At 42.6% G+C, this 17,689-nt stretch overlaps 7 protein-coding genes and 1 non-coding gene across 8 annotated transcripts; 5 read left to right on the forward strand and 3 right to left on the reverse strand.

Moving 5' to 3' along the window:
• Positions 1-524: 524 nt before the first annotated feature.
• On the forward strand, positions 525-3,281 carry KNAG0B05580 (plasma-membrane proton-efflux P-type ATPase; the record flags this gene model as incomplete). Its single annotated transcript, XM_022606553.1, has 1 exon — positions 525-3,281. The coding sequence occupies one exon, from the start codon at positions 525-527 to the stop codon at positions 3,279-3,281; it is 2,757 nt and encodes a 918-aa protein (XP_022463237.1).
• A 2,249-nt stretch (positions 3,282-5,530) lies between these two features.
• RPS25B (40S ribosomal protein eS25) lies at positions 5,531-5,854 on the reverse strand (the record flags this gene model as incomplete). Its single annotated transcript, XM_022606554.1, has 1 exon — positions 5,531-5,854. One exon carries the CDS (start codon positions 5,852-5,854, stop codon positions 5,531-5,533), a length of 324 nt encoding a protein of 107 aa, XP_022463238.1.
• Positions 5,855-8,010: 2,156 nt separating this feature from the next.
• Positions 8,011-9,843, reverse strand: KNAG0B05600 (uncharacterized protein; the record flags this gene model as incomplete). Its single annotated transcript, XM_022606555.1, has 1 exon — positions 8,011-9,843. The coding sequence occupies one exon, from the start codon at positions 9,841-9,843 to the stop codon at positions 8,011-8,013; it is 1,833 nt and encodes a 610-aa protein (XP_022463239.1).
• Positions 9,844-10,485: 642 nt separating this feature from the next.
• On the forward strand, positions 10,486-10,950 carry KNAG0B05625 (uncharacterized protein; the record flags this gene model as incomplete). The annotated part of the gene is made up of 1 exon (XM_022606556.1): positions 10,486-10,950. One exon carries the CDS (start codon positions 10,486-10,488, stop codon positions 10,948-10,950), a length of 465 nt encoding a protein of 154 aa, XP_022463240.1.
• A 687-nt stretch (positions 10,951-11,637) lies between these two features.
• Positions 11,638-11,709, forward strand: KNAG0Btrna9E. Its single transcript has one exon. It is a non-coding gene; the product is annotated as a tRNA-Glu (tRNA).
• A 167-nt stretch (positions 11,710-11,876) lies between these two features.
• Positions 11,877-13,952, forward strand: NUP2 (nucleoporin NUP2; the record flags this gene model as incomplete). Its single annotated transcript, XM_022606557.1, has 1 exon — positions 11,877-13,952. The coding sequence occupies one exon, from the start codon at positions 11,877-11,879 to the stop codon at positions 13,950-13,952; it is 2,076 nt and encodes a 691-aa protein (XP_022463241.1).
• Positions 13,953-14,140: 188 nt separating this feature from the next.
• SGD1 (Sgd1p) lies at positions 14,141-17,002 on the reverse strand (the record flags this gene model as incomplete). Its single annotated transcript, XM_022606558.1, has 1 exon — positions 14,141-17,002. One exon carries the CDS (start codon positions 17,000-17,002, stop codon positions 14,141-14,143), a length of 2,862 nt encoding a protein of 953 aa, XP_022463242.1.
• A 138-nt stretch (positions 17,003-17,140) lies between these two features.
• KNAG0B05650 (uncharacterized protein) lies at positions 17,141-17,683 on the forward strand (the record flags this gene model as incomplete). Its single annotated transcript, XM_022606559.1, has 1 exon — positions 17,141-17,683. One exon carries the CDS (start codon positions 17,141-17,143, stop codon positions 17,681-17,683), a length of 543 nt encoding a protein of 180 aa, XP_022463243.1.
• Positions 17,684-17,689: the final 6 nt, after the last annotated feature.

Below are 17,689 nucleotides of genomic sequence, written 5' to 3' on the forward strand. Positions count from 1 at the left end.
TTGCAGTGCCAACCCTTCAGCATGTCCCTTATTTCTTCCATTATTATTGTTATTTTCACGACCTTTTTTTTCCCAATTGACTTGCAATAAACATTCCACTTTAGTGACAAACCTTGAAGAGGTCGACTTAAGAGCCGTTTTAAGGTACGTATGAATTAGCCCACTATGATGAGTGGGCTTACAACCTCAGTGCCGTTTTTTTTCTCTTCAGTCCAAACATATTCGACATTTGACTTTGCAATTGGTCGTTAAGGGGACAGGCTGCCTTTTTCTACACCGTTTCAATTCTTAGACACTAGCATATTGTTATCAATTGACCGGGGTATAAATATATCGCTGCTGCTGATGCCAATAATTCTTTTTTTTGCCACTCACTCTTGACTACCTGTCCCTTCAAAGAACAAATAAGGTAGTGTTGTAAGTAGATTTGCAAGCTCTTACTACACTGAACAATCGTACTTCTCCCACGTACTAGATATTTTTGTATTGTGCAACTGAGCATATCACGCGCGTTCAATTGAATTATGGCCGGTAACGCCCCAGACGAGGGTTTGGAAGAAGTCAGCCCGAAGACAACTACACCACCAACATCCTCAAAGTCAGAAAAAAATGCAGCTTCCAATTACGCATCCGACTCTGAAGATGATATCGACGCCTTGATCGATGAGCTACAATCAAACAGAGACTCAGAAAGTGGTTCTGAGGAAATCGATGAAGAACACGCTGTAGGGGATGCAAGACCCATCCCAGAATATATGCTACAAACTGATCCAAATACAGGGCTGTCATCGGATGAGGTTTCTGCCAGAAGGAAGAAGTTTGGTCTTAACCAAATGCAAGAGGAGCACGAAAACATTGTTATCAAGTTTCTGTCTTATTTCATCGGCCCAATCCAGTTCGTTATGGAAGCTGCGGCTATCCTGGCCGCAGGTTTATCCGATTGGGTTGATTTCGGTGTTATCTGTGGTTTACTGATGTTAAACGCCTGCGTTGGGTTCATTCAAGAATTCCAAGCGGGGTCCATAGTCGACGCCTTGAAGAAAACGTTGGCCAATACTGCCGTGGTCATCAGAGATGGTGAGCTAGAAGAGGTACCCGCCAACGAGGTTGTTCCCGGGGATATTCTGCAATTGGAAGACGGTTCCATTATTCCTGCTGATGGGCGGTTTGTCACGGAAGACTGCTATTTACAAGTGGATCAGTCTGCAATTACTGGTGAATCCTTGGCAGTCGACAAGCGCTTTGGAGACCAGGCATTTTCCTCATCTACCGTTAAGACTGGAGAAGGGTTTATACTGGTCACCGCTACTGGTGACAACACTTTCGTTGGTAGAGCTGCTGCTTTGGTCAACAAGGCTTCCGGTGGACAAGGTCATTTCACGGAAGTTTTGAACGGAATTGGGATTATTTTACTGGTGCTTGTCATTGTGACGCTGCTCTTGGTATGGACTGCGTGTTTTTACAGAACTGATAGTATCGTTACTATATTGCGGTTTACCCTGGGTATTACAATTATTGGTGTTCCAGTCGGTCTACCAGCTGTCGTGACCACTACTATGGCTGTAGGCGCTGCCTACCTGGCCAAGAAGCAAGCCATTGTTCAGAAATTGTCTGCTATTGAATCTCTCGCCGGTGTCGAAATTTTGTGCTCTGATAAGACAGGTACCTTGACCAAGAATAAGCTGTCTTTGAGCGAGCCGTACACTGTTCCTGGGGTTTCTGCTGATGACTTGATGTTAACTGCTTGTTTGGCTGCTTCCAGGAAAAAGAAAGGTTTAGATGCTATCGACAAGGCTTTCTTGAAGGCATTGGCCCATTATCCAGTTGCCAAGGATTCCTTGACTAAGTTCAAGGTCTTGGAGTTCCACCCATTCGATCCTGTCTCAAAGAAAGTTACTGCTGTTGTTGAATCCCCAGAGGGTGAAAGAATCATCTGTGTCAAAGGTGCACCTCTGTTTGTTTTGAAAACCGTTGAGGAAGACCATCCAATCCCAGAAGATATTCACGAAGCATACGAAAGCAAAGTTGCAGAACTGGCGTCCCGGGGGTTTAGGTCTTTGGGTGTAGCCAGAAAGAGAGGCGAGGGACACTGGGAAATCTTGGGTGTCATGCCCTGTATGGATCCTCCAAGAGACGACACTGCCGAAACTGTTAATGAAGCAAAAAACTTGGGTTTAAGGGTCAAGATGCTGACTGGTGATGCGGTTGGAATTGCCAAGGAAACCTGCAGATTATTAGGTCTTGGCTCCAATATTTACAATGCTGAAAGGCTAGGTCTTGGTGGCGGTGGTGATATGCCAGGTTCTGAGTTGGCAGACTTTGTTGAAAATGCTGATGGTTTTGCAGAAGTATTCCCACAACATAAGTACAGGGTTGTTGAGCTCTTGCAGAACAGAGGTTATTTGGTTGCCATGACCGGGGATGGTGTCAACGATGCCCCATCTCTAAAAAAGGCAGACACTGGTATTGCTGTCGAAGGTGCCACGGATGCTGCTAGATCCGCTGCCGACATTGTTTTCTTAGCCCCTGGTTTGTCAGCTATTATCGATGCTTTGAAGACCTCCAGACAAATTTTCCACAGAATGTACTCTTACGTCGTCTACCGTATCGCTTTGTCTCTACATTTGGAAATTTTCTTGGGTCTATGGATTGCGATTTTGAACCACTCTTTACAGATTGAACTGATTGTTTTCATTGCAATTTTTGCCGATGTTGCCACTTTGGCCATTGCTTATGACAATGCTCCCTTCTCACCCATGCCTGTAAAGTGGAACTTGCCGCGGTTATGGGGTATGTCTATTGTACTGGGTATTGTTTTAGCGATCGGCACGTGGATTACATTAACTACCATGTTTTTACCAAAGGGAGGTATCATTCAAAATTTTGGGTCCATTGATGGTGTCTTGTTTTTGCAGATCTCGTTGACTGAGAATTGGCTGATTTTTATTACTAGAGCCGTCGGCCCATTTTGGTCTTCAATTCCATCTTGGCAACTAGCCGGTGCGGTTTTTGCCGTTGATGTCATAGCGACCATCTTCACATTGTTTGGGTGGTGGTCACAAAATTGGACAGATATTGTTACCGTTGTTCGTGTGTACATCTGGTCTCTGGGGATATTCTGCGTTTTAGGTGGGTTTTACTACATCATGTCAACTTCCGAAGCTTTTGACAGGTTAATGAACGGGAAGCCATTAAAATCGCAAGCAAAGCCCTCCAGAATGCTAGAAGATTTTTTTGCCTCCATGAGACGTGTCTCGACTCAGCACGAAAAGGATTCTTAGTTGAGATGGCACTTTCCATATCGTCCTTTCTACTAAATTCTTATTTCTTTACTTATTATACTTTTCTTTTACTCATTTAATAATTTAACTAATATGACCAACATTATATCGTACTTAGCAGAGTCGCCACAAGTAACGGCGAAGATCGAGGATAAATCGTGAATCTCCCCCTTGTGATGGATTATCCAAAAGAGACTTGGTGCAAATCCAATTGTTTTTATACCCTCTTAACGAGTTGTTGAAGGACAGAATCAATTCACAAACTCCTAAGACCTTAGTGGAGGCTATGTCCATCGGTAGCTCTGCTGCTATGCTGGTTGCCGATCAACTATTCCGCTCTCCACCGGAGCGGAGTTCTATGAAAACAAACAAAGAGCGTTCTGCTGTTCCTAAACCGAGCCGCAACTGTTGTCTGCTACTACTGTCAGATTCCGGGACATAAGTCCACTGATTGTCGCAAGAGGCAACGTGACGAGTCGAGCCCAAATTCGTACCCTATCAAGAATCCCAGAATCACCGCTTTCTGACAAAATATTTCATCTTTCGTGTTATTAGTTCTTCTGGGGGGGGGTTAATGGGGTACTGATTAGGCCGTGACTCGTCCCGCTGTCTTTTGCGGCATTTGTTGATTTATGGCCCTGGATCTGGCAATAATATTAGATATATGATGCGGATTGGTTGAAGATAGCGGTATCTCCCTTTTTTGGTTGCATTAAGGTTGGTTCTGGGTGCGAACAAAATAAATGATCGGCAACCAGTAGTGGAGTTGCCAATAAATATAGCCTCCACTAGTGTCTTAGGAGTCTGCAAATTGATTCTGTCCTTCAGTAACTCATTTAGAAGGTACAGAAACAATTGGATTTGAACGTGGTCTCCTTTGAACAAATGAGGGACGTCCCCACTCCGCTTCTCGAAGTAGCCAACATATTAACTAAAAAGCTTGTTTGTATTCAACAGTTCATAATCTTTTTTTTTGAGTAGTTTTTTGTTAAAATGCTACCATATTTTTCCTTTATGATGGACAAAGATTTTTCCAGCTGTAAGAAACATAAACATGTAGTACTGTGAAAGAGGACGTCTATTCTCACAGAGCATCTTTACAGATTTACAAAAACTGGAAAGGGTGTAACGACTTCCCACGTAGCTACTACAAGAAAAGAATAGATTACAAAGAAAAGGGAAAAAAAACAAGATTTTTAAATGTCAGATATTGAGCTTTGGTAAAAAGGTTATCTTCCTGTGTATTTTGGTTCAGAAGCAGAACTGAAAAGTAAAGTTTATCATCATTTAAAAAAAATCGGTTAATTTTTCCCAGAATCGAAGAAAGCAGTTAAAGCTCCCACTCACCAAGAAAGAAAAAAAAGTAGTTGTCATTATTTGCTGCAGGTATTTCTCTGTGTCATTCTTTTTATTGGAAATATTATGTTCAGATGGTGATGCATGATATTATCCATAGCACATATTCGAAGAATCATCGCTGGATAGTTAAAGACAAATGTGGTGCCTATTCATCAAATAATAAAAATAAAAAAAGAGGAATTCATGAAGCAGATGGAAATAACAAAGGAAGGTTGAGCTGAATGCAACTTTCCATGCTAGCAAATCATGACTTTCAATAGTAGCTTAGCTTTTTAAGAAATAATAATGTGAAATTTGAGATAAAAAGTTTGATCATAAACGAAGAATTCCTAAATAACAATTTGTTCCTGCATATACTTCCTCAGTGCGATATTAAATATCAAAGTTTTCATAATCACTTGAAACTTTTTAGAAATATCACAAAAAAACTTTAAGTCAAAACGTCGAGTATGTAGCTGTGCCATCAAAATATATGTGCTAGATACCTAACTAACAATAAAAGGCATACATTTCCAATGGACCTCTACAACGTCGCGGTGATAGCTACAGCTGTTGGATTTTATGATAAGTGGAATCCACTAATGGGAATGTTAGAAACACACAGCTTTTTCTCACTTTTTTTTATACTAAAAAACCTTTCCGTCACCAGCAAGAGCGAGAAATTTTTTCTAATATCACTTCACACGTTAGGTGCATTTCAAAGAATTAGGTCTTGGTCACTCCTGGGGTGAACTTCAAAACCAAGAAATATGGTCAATGATACTCCGACAAGGCTTGAAGACATATTTGATAGACTTTGAGATGTGATATTTATTAATTTGCGGAATATAGTACTTAACAAATTAAATAAAAAAAGAAGTAATTAATTAACTAATGACAGGTTAAGAAATTTATTCGGCAGCAGCTCTGGTGTAGATAGCTTGCTTGGAGTGCTTGGAGACTGGCTTGATGATACCTTCAGCTTCCAAGTGTTTTAGGGCAACTCTGGCTAGAGAACCACCAATCTTTAATCTGTCAACCAAGACAGACACGGAGACGTATCTGTATGTTGGGACCTCCTTCAAGATTCTGTCGTACTTCTCTTGGTCTAGGATGACGGCGTGAGCGGCCTTGTCCTTCATGGACTTCTTGGACCACTTCTTCTTAGACTTCTTACCACCGGCCATAGCGGCAGCGGCCTTGGCAGCCTTGGACAATTGTTGTTTTGGAGGCATGGTTAACTATCTATAATAAAATGGAGGGGTTGGATTATTGTTAGTATAAGCTAATCGCGAATAGAGGGGTTTCTTCTTGATAAGGAAGCCAGAGGTTGAGCGGGAGCAAAGCTGGGTATAATCAGATGGCAGGCTGGTTCATGATTTGAACAACTGACATTCATATTTCACATTTTGGAATTTAATACAAAACGTTGGTATCCAGAAGCTATGGCCAACAAAACGCCACTGAGAGCTTCACCGCTCTTTCCCTTATCGCCCTTCTATCAAATTATGGGTGTACATACTCTAAAACAATGTTCTTGGTTTCCTTAGTTCTAACGCTTCAACACTAGGAATCAACCTGGATTTGAGTTTTGTAAAAGATTGGATTTTGAGTATTCTAAATGCCAGGCCAAAAAACTGCACTGTTTGCGTCTGCGCGTATAAATTCCTAAAACGGAAAGCAGCAAAAAAAATTAGAAAAAACTAAAAATATAAAAATATAAATATAATAAAATGTCTGGATGTTAAATTCAGGAATGGACCAAGTTTTCTCTTTTAGGTATTCGATGAGCAAGAAGCCGGACAGGAAACTGAAAGATGGCTATGATAGCAATTGTTTGTAAACGTTCACTGTTTTAGATCGTAGTAAAATAAAATTATTTGCTACTAAACAACTTGATAATGTCCTTCTCTGGATGGGCTACTTGTGGCCTGCTACTGGAAACTATCTTTTTAAATGATTTATTACTGCATAGACCTGAGTACCTTTTTCCATATAGTTATTGAAATCAACTCTTCCATTTATTGCTGGCCTCCTTTGTGTGTTTATATTTTCCATGCATGCGCTTGTAGGATATTTATTCCACAGCTTCACTTCCTCTATGCTGAATTCATTTTTGATTAAAAGCGCTATCTTCTATGTTTCTTATATCAGCTACAGGTCTATTCAGATCTATAATTCCAAAAGTACCATGAGGTTCTAGACAGAACCCTTTACTAAACAGGATAATATATAATTTTCTTTCTGAACTGTTAGAGAGGCCGGAATAACCATTGCATATTGGATAAATGGGATGTGGCGTACAATTGTCTTCGATCTTTTGCTGGTTAACGTACGGTTTCAATTTCTCTCAATCGAAAACTTTTCCTGATTAAAAGCGAGATCATTTCAAAGCTCTTCTTGCTCTTGACCTTGTATACCCCTTTGCTGATTATGGTCGCAGATAATATTCAAACTTTTTACTTTGTTCTCTTACATTTATGTCCTGATCCCTCCTCTAAATTGACTCACAGTGGTTTCTTTTTGAATATATGCTACCTCTCCTTCCATGGCTCGATACAAGGCAGAGGTGCTGTTTTTGTAAGGTGCATTGTGAAGTAGTCGAGGTGAGTTCTAGAAGGACAAGGCGACCGATGTGGGAAGATATGTTGTGCAGCCGGTACTGTTTCTCGCTGCTTCTGGGTTCTTGTGCCTGAAGAGTCTTATTGCGGGTCTAAACACCCGTCAGTGAGCAACGAAGGATTTGGCGGATTACTAGCTTCTAGTATAAACTTACTCAATAAATTTGCCAATTGATGATGAGCTCATTAGTTAGTTAAGATTATTTCTCTCATATTTACTCTTTTTTTCAGTGTAACATACGTGATTGCCCCTTTGTACTGGTGTGAGCACCAACCCTTAAGACAGGTCAAACGTTGTATTGGTATTGCAATCACTATTTACTCCTGATCCAAACCTATGCTTCTATCCAGGATTATACCGATCTCTCATTTCTGAAATTCTGTCAGTCAAATCCGATGGTAGTGAAGCGCACAGGACGACAACGTCTAATTGAATATCTGTTTGGAAGGCATACTATATTCAAAATCTAGCAGTGTCCTTTGTCTATATTATATTTTTTCAATCCGTAAAATAAAGTTACGCCATCGAAGAGTTCCCTTTCCAGAAGAGCCACCACTGGACAAATCGTCCCAAAAACTATGTACACTGCAAGAGCCCTGCCAGGTATTCTGGTAGGACTTTGAAGACTACGAGGGGGCCGGCTAGAATATTAAAACATTAATATAGAAACTATTAGCATATTGATAAAGCAATGTTGGTACAGGTGACGCACCAGGTTTGGGAAGTGCGGGAAGGGCAGTGGCACACTGATAATCGGGGAGGACGCGGTTTAGTGGATGTCGAACGCGTCCAATACCTCGCCAATCTTCATGTTGACTCTTACTCCTAGGCTGGGTTTATCAGCCTCCATGCAGCGGAGCCAGGCGATCTTTTCCTGGACTCTCACGGGAATGCCGTGGCGCAAGTCCATTCCATGTAATCGCCGGTACACCTCCTTTTTCTCGGAGACCAGCCGCGAGAAGAGCTCGACCTCGCTGGCATATCTGCCATCCATCATGTCGAGGGAGTCCAGCACACGATGCAGTTTCACCATCAGCCTGTCCTTGTAGAGCAGGTACTCCCCTTTCGCCTTTCTTCTAGACGTTGCATCGGGGGCCTGCTCCATGGTGAGTCTTAATTGGCGTCCGGTCTCGAGACACCTGCTGATGTTATTCATCGTGGTGAGGTTGTGTTCTTGATATTTTCCTAGGAGGGCCAGCTTGTCTTGCAGCAGGCCTGTCAAATTGCCGACTTCGGTCCTGATGTTGTCACAAATGTGGCCGCGGTAGTCGTTGCCGTCTATATTTGCTGCAATCAGAGAGTCTAGCCACAGCGAGACGTGCAGGCTGTGTTTGTACTTGCGCCACGTCTCTTCTTCGAGCTTCAAAAGACGTGTGAACATCAGCTTTGCGGCACTATATCCATCCGCATCACCGCATCCCGGGGCGTCGACAGGGCGAGTAGGGAGCGCGGGCTCCTCAGGGTCCGGGCTGTGTTTGAACAGTTTCCGGTACAGTGCTGTTGTCCTTGTCTTCACTGTGCCCTTCATGCCTTTGATCTTCCGCAGCCGGAATTCCAGTGAGGCCCGTTTGAGTTCCTTGATGGTTGCTTGCGCCCTGGTGTATTCTGCGCGCGAAGCGTCCTTGAACTTTCTCCAGCGGCGAAGGTCGTGTGTGTCTATGGTTCTGAACCTTGGAGTGATGTCCGGGTCGTGGTCGCCGAAGTTGTTCAAGGCGTAGTCGTAGCCGTTCCTGTTGTCTTTGGAGACCCTGTCAATCCAGCCGATCCTGCCGTTTCTGCCTTTTCTACGGGCACCGTCGTCAAGACCCTCCTCGCACATCTCATCGTTTCCTATAGCTACTCCAAGGTCTGTACTGTTGGGGGCAGTGCGGACGTTGTTTTGCGGAGGTACTAACCCTTGGGGGTGGGTGTTCGCAACGGAATTGGGAGAGATGATGGAGAGGGGTCTGCCACTAGGAACCGAGTGTACAGTGGTTTCTGTGGGGCGTGGTGCCGGTTTCTGGGCTTCTATCGGATGAGAAATGGCTTTTGCTTGGCGGGCTCTTGCGACAACGCGCTGGAACCTCAATTTAGAGTGCTCGCTTGTGGATGGGACCTGTGGTGGAACCTGTGATGGGGCCTGTGATTCCCTTGGATCTAGGGATGGCGGTGGCTGGTTCTCGGTTGGGGTGGCACGGGACTGGGCGCCCCTGTTGGCGAAGGGAGCGTTGAACAGCGCCGTAACGGCGCTTGGGATCTCCGAGCTGAACATGCAGCCCTCTTTGGGTTGAGGGTACTCTGCCTCCTCAACAGCCTTCTTGATTGCCGCGCTGCATTGTCTGTCCTGCTCCTGGACCATGGCGTACCTGATTTCCTCTTGCTCATGGATGTAGGAGACCAAAGCTTCGTCGCAGGCGATCAGCCCCGCGTCTACTTTCTCGGATAAGGTCGCACACGACATAGGGGGTCGGCCCATGCATGTGGTGCAGCCCTTTGGGCGGACATAGTGTTCGATGTCCAGTTCGTAGGTTTCCACTTCTTCCCTGGTGAAGAGATTCACAAAGCGTGCTTTCACGGTTCTTTTGGCCTTGGTGGCTTTCTCGATGAAGGTAACAAAATTCATTAGATGCTTAAGGTGTCGTAGTGATTTTTCTGGCTGTACGAGTGGGGATCTGGGCGGGAGAGAGAAGAAATAGGTAAAGATTAAGGTGATTGAAGGCTAAATAGGTTTTGTGATCTGATTCAAAATCTTGTTATTTTCGGAAGAGAATATAAGTTTGTGACACAAAGTCACTTATTCCTATTTAGGAAAAATGAGCAAAAAGAAACGTTTTCTGGTTCTGTAGTCTATTGTAAGATCTGTACTCCATTGTAGGGAAACGTATCAGTAGCCGAATTTATCAGCGCCAGCATCAATGACAGCAACTTAATGCATTCTTGAAAACTTGTAAATGAGAAACCAATATACTGTGGTAACTTCATGAATACAGGTCCTGTTGAAGAAAGCTAAGTCTGGCTTATCGTTACTGTAGAATCGCTCTATTCTCTTGAACACACACATGCAAGATCTCTCTTGGAAAACTAGAGCCGCACGCGATGGCCCCCTCTGTATCCATATGTAACCCTCGCCACGAACAACATCGACGGGAATGACCACCGCGGCCACATTTGTGACAGCATCAGAACCGAAGTCGGCAATTTGACAGGCCTGCTGCAAGACAAGCTGGCCCTCCTAGGAAAATATCAAGAACACAACCTCACCACGATGAATAACATCAGCAGGTGTCTCGAGACCGGACGCCAATTAAGACTCACCATGGAGCAGGCCCCCGATGCAACGTCTAGAAGAAAGGCGAAAGGGGAGTACCTGCTCTACAAGGACAGGCTGATGGTGAAACTGCATCGTGTGCTGGACTCCCTCGACATGATGGATGGCAGATATGCCAGCGAGGTCGAGCTCTTCTTGCGACTGGTCTCCGAAAAAAAGGAGGTGTACCGGCGATTACATGGAATGGACTTGCGTCACGGAATTCCCGTGAGAGTCCAGGAGAAGATCGCCTGGCTCCGCTGCATGGAAACTGATAAACTCAGCCTAGGAGTAAGAGTCAACATGAAGATTGGCGAGGTATTTGACCAACACCTGAAGCCTCTGACGAATGGTGTTGAACTGTCTATTTGTTGCCCCCATCGTTTTCGATATTTGCAAAAAGTAAACCCTTTTTTTTTATGAGGAAGGCGCTTAAAAAACAGCTCTGTTACTGTTTACTTACTTCACCAATGATAGCTTCTAAAGCATTGGAATGTAAACTTAATTGTGTCTCCATCCAACGTACGTTCCCGTATTGAACGGTTCAACCGCTCCTTCAATGTATCCTCGTCCAAAGAAATGCTATTTAAAAGGTCCGAAAGTGTGTTCCAGAACATTTTTTTGTTTGCACTCTACCTGCAAGTCATTGTCTTGAATTTTCAGATACACAATATTCTGAGACGTTGTTGAGTTTCATCAAAATAGAGAGAAATGCAGGGCTCATTTTAGAACACTCCTGTTCTACACTTTCCCCGTAAGGTAACAATTCCGGTCCAATAGTTTGGAGCGCGATGATATTCTTATTGAAAGAGTGATTTGCTTCAATCATTTTGGCAGTAAATCGGTCGATAAGTGTGTAAGAATCATTGTTTAATTTCCTATTAATATCTGTCCAGAAGACATACTCTACTCGAAATCGAGCAGTGTCCTTGAATTTTCGTCAATATTTCCCTCATTATTTTCCAAATTTTAAACTTCAAACATTTAGTCAGTATGAATTATCCAAAAGAGCTCTCGACATATGGATGGAGTAGCAGCCCCTACTGTGGCGTCAAAAATTCCAAAGTGTCAGAAACCGGGTTCTGTCTAAAATTTTAAACTTTCAAATTGTCCGATATAGTGTAACGGCTATCACATCACGCTTTCACCGTGGAGATCGGGGTTCGACTCCCCGTTTCGGAGTTTCTTTTTTCCCAGTTAGCAGTTGCAATTGAATTTTTTTTCTCAAAAAATGCATTTTTATAGACTTGATGAGACACATCTTATCTCGCCTGAACATTGACCGATACAGTTCGTTGTGATTACGATCAATAGACAGCTAAGCACTATAAAGAGGTATCGTTCTAAATATGTCAAAGCGATTTGCAGGTAATCAATTGACAAGGGAAACCTACGCTGATAATAGTGACGATGAACGTCGCAGCGAAGAGGAAGCCCCAGCGACGGTAGCCTCTGCAGAGATCATGAACAGGAGGAAAATTGCCATGCCTAGACGTAAAATGGAGTTTACTGCTAAACCTGTAACTCCCGCTGTTCAATCCGAGTCGGAATTTGCCAACAGTTTTAGCTTTGGCAAGAAACCTAGCATGGACAAAAAATCTCCAGATGCAAACGCCGTCAAATTAAAGGCACTTAATGTTCAGTTCAAAAGCAAACTAGATGATGTTGTGTCGAAAGATCCATGTGCCGACCTCTCTTCCTTGTTTGACAAATATAAGAGGTACCTAGCAGACATAAACTCTGAGAAAACCAAAAATTCTACTCCATCATCTGGTGTACAATCTACCTCGAATAGCGCACAGAGTTCTTTTCAACTGCAGCCTACTTCTTCAGCTGTAATTACCTCTGATAGCAACGCAATCGCGGTAACCGGGCCTGCGTCACACTCATCTGCGTCAGAAGGGGAAGAGGAGGAACAGAAAGACATCAAAATCGAGGGTCCAAAGTTTACGATATCCACAAAACCAATAACATCCGATTCTGTATTCGCATTTGGTACAGCAAAAAAAGCACCATCTCCAAAGGAAGATAGTGATAGTGAAAGTGACATCGAGATTAAAGGCCCACAATTTACTTTTTCAGGTGATGTAAAGAGTGATATCTTCAAGTTAAAGCCAAAACCAAGCGTCACTACTGAAGATTCAAACGTTTCCGAAAAGAAAACTGTCACTTTTGATGCCGCAGCTACGGGTCCTGCTCAGGAAACTATGAAGGAAGAGACCCAACCCGAGGAAAAGCCTAAGTTTACATTTGGTGCATCGACGAATGCACCAGCCAAGGCAAACCCATTTATCTTCGGCAAGGGTCCAGCCACGGACAATTTAAAAGAGGATAAGACCAGCGAAGAAGAAAAGCCCAAGCCAGCATTTTCATTCGGTGCCCCAAACCCAGTTGCGAAGACTTCGGGAAATGATAGCTCTGTCCCCTCCTTTACATTTGGTGCTAAACCGAAGGAAACTGAGACATCTTCAACAAAACCAGCGTTTTCTTTTGGTAGCACAATCGCGAATCCAACTAGCGAAAAACCGGCTGTTCCATCGTCTGCGTTTTCGTTCGGGAGTATTTCGTCATCACAAGCTACAACGGCAACAAATACCGAAACTCCTGAAGAAAAGGGAACTAAACCAAGCTTCTCATTCAACTTCCCCGCATCTAATGGTGGGAAAGATGCACAACCCCCAGCGAGCAAGGTCACTAGCACACCTAGCTTTGCATTCGGTTCGACTACTAAACCGACTTTGGAAAATGATGGAACAACTGCAACAGAAGAGAAGCCAAAGCCATCTTTTAGTTTTGGCTCATCAACAACTGAAGCGAAGAACCCACCATCATTTGTATTTGGTAAATCAAATGACAAGAGCGAACCAGAAGAAGAGAATAAAAAACCATCATTCATTTTTGGCTCTAACTCAAATACAACAGGTACGAACCCACCTTCGTTTTCTTTCGGTAAACCAAACAACAACAATAGTTCTGCATCGGGAGGATTCAAATTCACACTACCATTTGGACAGAAACCGGCTACGGCCAACACCGAAGCACAGAATGTCGTCGAGACTGCTAATGCAACAAACAATGAGACTACTCAAACACCAGAACCAGTCCAACCAGCTGAAGAGGAAACTACAACACAATTCGAATTACAAAACGGTGAAGAAGGTGAAACTGTCTTGTTCTCACAGAGAGCCAAATTGATGCTATTCAACACCGAAACCAAGGCATACGATTCATGTGGTGTGGGTGAAATGAAACTTCTTCAGAATGGGAGTGACAAAACGAAGATAAGATTACTTTGTCGATCTGACGGAATGGGTAATATCTTGTTAAACACTGCGGTGATCAAGTCATTCAATTACACCCCATTGACACCTGAAAATGAAAATCTTGTGAGAAGACCCCCACCGTTGGCGCTGATGGTAAGGTAAAAACGTATATCGTGAAGTTCAAGCAGAAATCAGATGGTCGTTTGTTTATCAAATCCATCGAAGACTCTAAGAATGATATGTAAAAGTATTATGACTATTGATACGGTGCTTATTCAAGTATATATTTTTTTCTTGAGCAACTTTTTGATCAGTCGATATTATACAATATGTGGGTTTATGACAGGGGCTTATAAATGATCCATGCCATCCAATTCTTCATTTATGGTATCTATAAACTTTTCTATCGCCCAGCTGACCCTCCGTTTGTCCCTTTCGTATTGTTTTTCTCCCTTTTCCCCAACAAGATAATTCGTGGGGTTTAATTTCTTTTTGATGAACCATTTTATACCCTTCAAAATTGTGACTCTATTCTCCAATTTGATGCTGTCTATCAGAACACTTTTAAGTGGACTAGATTTGAAAACAAACTCTTTTTTTCCATTGCCACCCTTCCGCACTTTCTGTTCGCAGTTTTTGCCCATTGTCAAAAGCATTTGATAAAGTAGAACTTCGATGAACAGTACACCGTCATCATTCAGTCCTCCCATAATAGGTACGTGCTTGAAACCATCCAATTTCAATATACCCTTAGTAATCAGATACCCAAAAAACCGTCCTTGGGCAGCTATATCTCTCAGTCGTTTTTCTTCGGTCTTGAACTGGAATGTATCAAAATCGTCTTCATCATCAGAATCCCTGTCGTTTTCGAATTTCTTAACAATGTCCCAAAACAAGAATTGGAAAGCTTTAAGCAGTTGTCTATGCTCTTCACAGATTCTGGCTGCGACCAAGGAGTAAAATGGGTTGTATCCATTTTGTTCAGAATCTGTCAGCAGACAGTGTAACAGGACTCTGGGGATCTCTGAAATTTGCTTGTTCTTCAGGTTCAGTTTCTCAAGTTTGGAAAAGGCGTCCTCAAAATCCTGTGCTGACATAATGCTGATAAAAATTGCACGACGAATATCTGTATTCATACGCTGTTCTTTCGCAATTTGACTCCAGTCAGGAATATCGTCTAGAAGGTCATCTTCAATCCTTAGTTTAGTAGTAGGTTTCTTCACTGCAAGAGTATTACCATCATCTCTACTTTCCAAGGCAGAATCCATATTACCTCTCCACGATGCACCGACCAACCACCATTTACCCTTAGTCTCCACATTCCTGATATCATTTAGTGAAACCTGTAAAGGTTCGACACTGGCTGCGTCTTTATAGAGACCACTGATGATTCTTTTTGTAGGATGATAGTCGGTAGCAATGACTGATGCTTTAAGTCTATTATTTTTCAAATCGGAAAGATTATTTAGCAAAAATTGCAGTCTTGGACTCTGTTCTTTTATATCTCTTACATTCGCCAACAGCTGAGATAGAATTTCTTTCAAAGCAGATGGATCGTCCCCACGAATTAGTTGCCCAGACACTGAAACAATTCTCAAAAGAAGTTCTGTTGTCGCCTCATTTGGAGTAGTCACAAACTCACGGATGAGATCGTATATCAAATTGGAAGAAATGTACCCAAAATTGTAACAGTAACTTAACAACGTAATTACATTACTGCATTCCTTCGGTACATTAAGTGCCTCCCCTTCAGGGAGATTATTCAAAACGTTTTGCTGTTTTGCATAATCCGCTAAAAATTTTTCAACAAAGCGTTGAATAAAACTAGCACCGACCTCCAAACCTCTCAGTCTGAACAAAGCTGAACTTACCGCTGCATAGTTCATAATAAATCCATCGAGTAGCTTGTTTTTCTGTGCGACAATTTCTAAGATTTGAAAGTTAATAGTGTCTGTCACGTACTGGCGTGGGTATTCATCGTATAGGACATTTAACGACAAGATTATATTTGCCAAATTGGAATCAGACAATTTGTTCAACGCGGATTTAACTTTTTTTCTGATCTCTGCTTTAATTGCGGAGTCTTTACCGTCATCAGCTAGCTGCTTTCTCCGCAAATTGGGTGGGACATAAGTAGCTGATGTCTCTTCAGTCTGTGGTGCAACGTAAGGATTTTCCCTTACTCTAGTACCTACATCCGAAACATCAGACCCATCCTTGTCCTCATCGTCCTCATCGTCCTCTAATTCTCTCAACTGTTCCCATTCTTCCTCATTCAAGTCGTCTTTGTTGAATTCATCAAAATCCCCGAAAGATATCTCATCATCAGAAGGAAATCCATTACCTTTATTCCCCTTGGATTTCTTTTTGTCTTCATCAATTGAAAAATCACCATATTCTTCATCGTCATTACCAACGTTTTCAAAATAGTCTAAACCCTCGAGCAGGCCACCGATGGCGTCATATTCATCTTTCGCGTGAATTCTCTTATTTTTACTTTTCAAGTTCAATTTTTTGGCATAATATTGCATATCCATCTCATCTCTTTCGAATGCTGATCTCTCTGAGGGCGGTAAAGGATAATACTCCTCCTTTCTTTTGTCAGATTTCAAATTTTGTTTGGATTCACTCTTTTTAGCAGACTTCTTTGCTTTCAATGCTGCAAATACATCTTCTGCTGTTTCGGGTTCTTCACCGCTCTCCTCCTCTACCTCTTCCTCACTTTCGCTATCTTCGTCCTGTTCATCTCCATCAACTTCAGAATGCTCTTCTTCAAGTTCTCTTAGTTGTCCCCATTCTTCCTCATCCAAATCACCATCATCGAATTCATCAAAGTCGCCAGAAGACAACTCATCGTCAGAAGAGAACGGCAATTTGCCATTACCATCGCCATCTTTCTCGGCAGAACGATAAATTTTGTCAGTGTTAGGTTTTCTTTTCGGTACCTTTTCAGATTGCACTATAACCTTTGGAGAATGCGCCGAATTGGTCTTCCCATTCTTCTTTTGCTTCTTTTCCGCTCTCTGTCTTTTCCTGCTTTCTTTTCTACTCAGCTGCTTCTTCGCTGTTCTTTTTTGCTGAAACCGTGCGTCATCAGAATAATTCTTGTTCTTAAGTTCATCCAGAATAGCACCCGGAATGTTAATACCGTGTTTTTTTGACATAGATGTCTGCGGATGGGCTACCTGAACATCTCTTTCAATACTTAGCATTCTTCAAACTCATCGCAAAAATTTTCAAAATTGAAGTATATAGCGATTTTGAGGACATAAAAAATAAAAGAGGGAACCAGTATTCATCTACTAACAAGCTCAGTGTTATCACAAGATGCACAACTGTTATCGAAACTAATGTCGGATGCGCCCAAGAAAACGGATGTTGGCCCATCTGGGAGGAAAATTATATATAATCCTGATGGGACAGTCTGTCGGTCCTGTAACACACTAGTGGACTTTCAATTTGTCACTGGTAAGATATCAAAGAAGAATCCGCCTCCCACGGCCGACAGCGTCCCGAAGAAACCTGTTCCTGCGAGGAAGTTGATTCCTGGGTCAAGGTCATATACACAAATTCCACCCCCTTCGCCGGAGCAGATAGGTAGGAGCTCGTGGACAATGTTGCACGCCATCGCTGCCAAATACCCAGATCAACCTGACGTCGTTCAAAAACAGGAGATAGGAAGGTTCGTTAAGCTATTTGGTAAGTTTTACCCTGTGGAGAGTCAGCGAGATCAAATATCCAGTTATTTGGTCAAGGATAAACTGAATGTGGAGAGTAAGCGTCAATTTGCTGGATGGCTAAACTCGTTCCACAATGAAATTAATCGGAAGCTGGGAAAAGAGCAGTTCGATTTCAAATTCTGGGAAAACCGGTGGGTTAATGGTTGGGACTGAAATTCA

Source organism: Huiozyma naganishii, chromosome 2, assembly GCF_000348985.1.
Source record: "Huiozyma naganishii CBS 8797 chromosome 2, complete genome".
NCBI classification, from domain to species: Eukaryota; Fungi; Ascomycota; class Saccharomycetes; order Saccharomycetales; family Saccharomycetaceae; genus Huiozyma; species Huiozyma naganishii.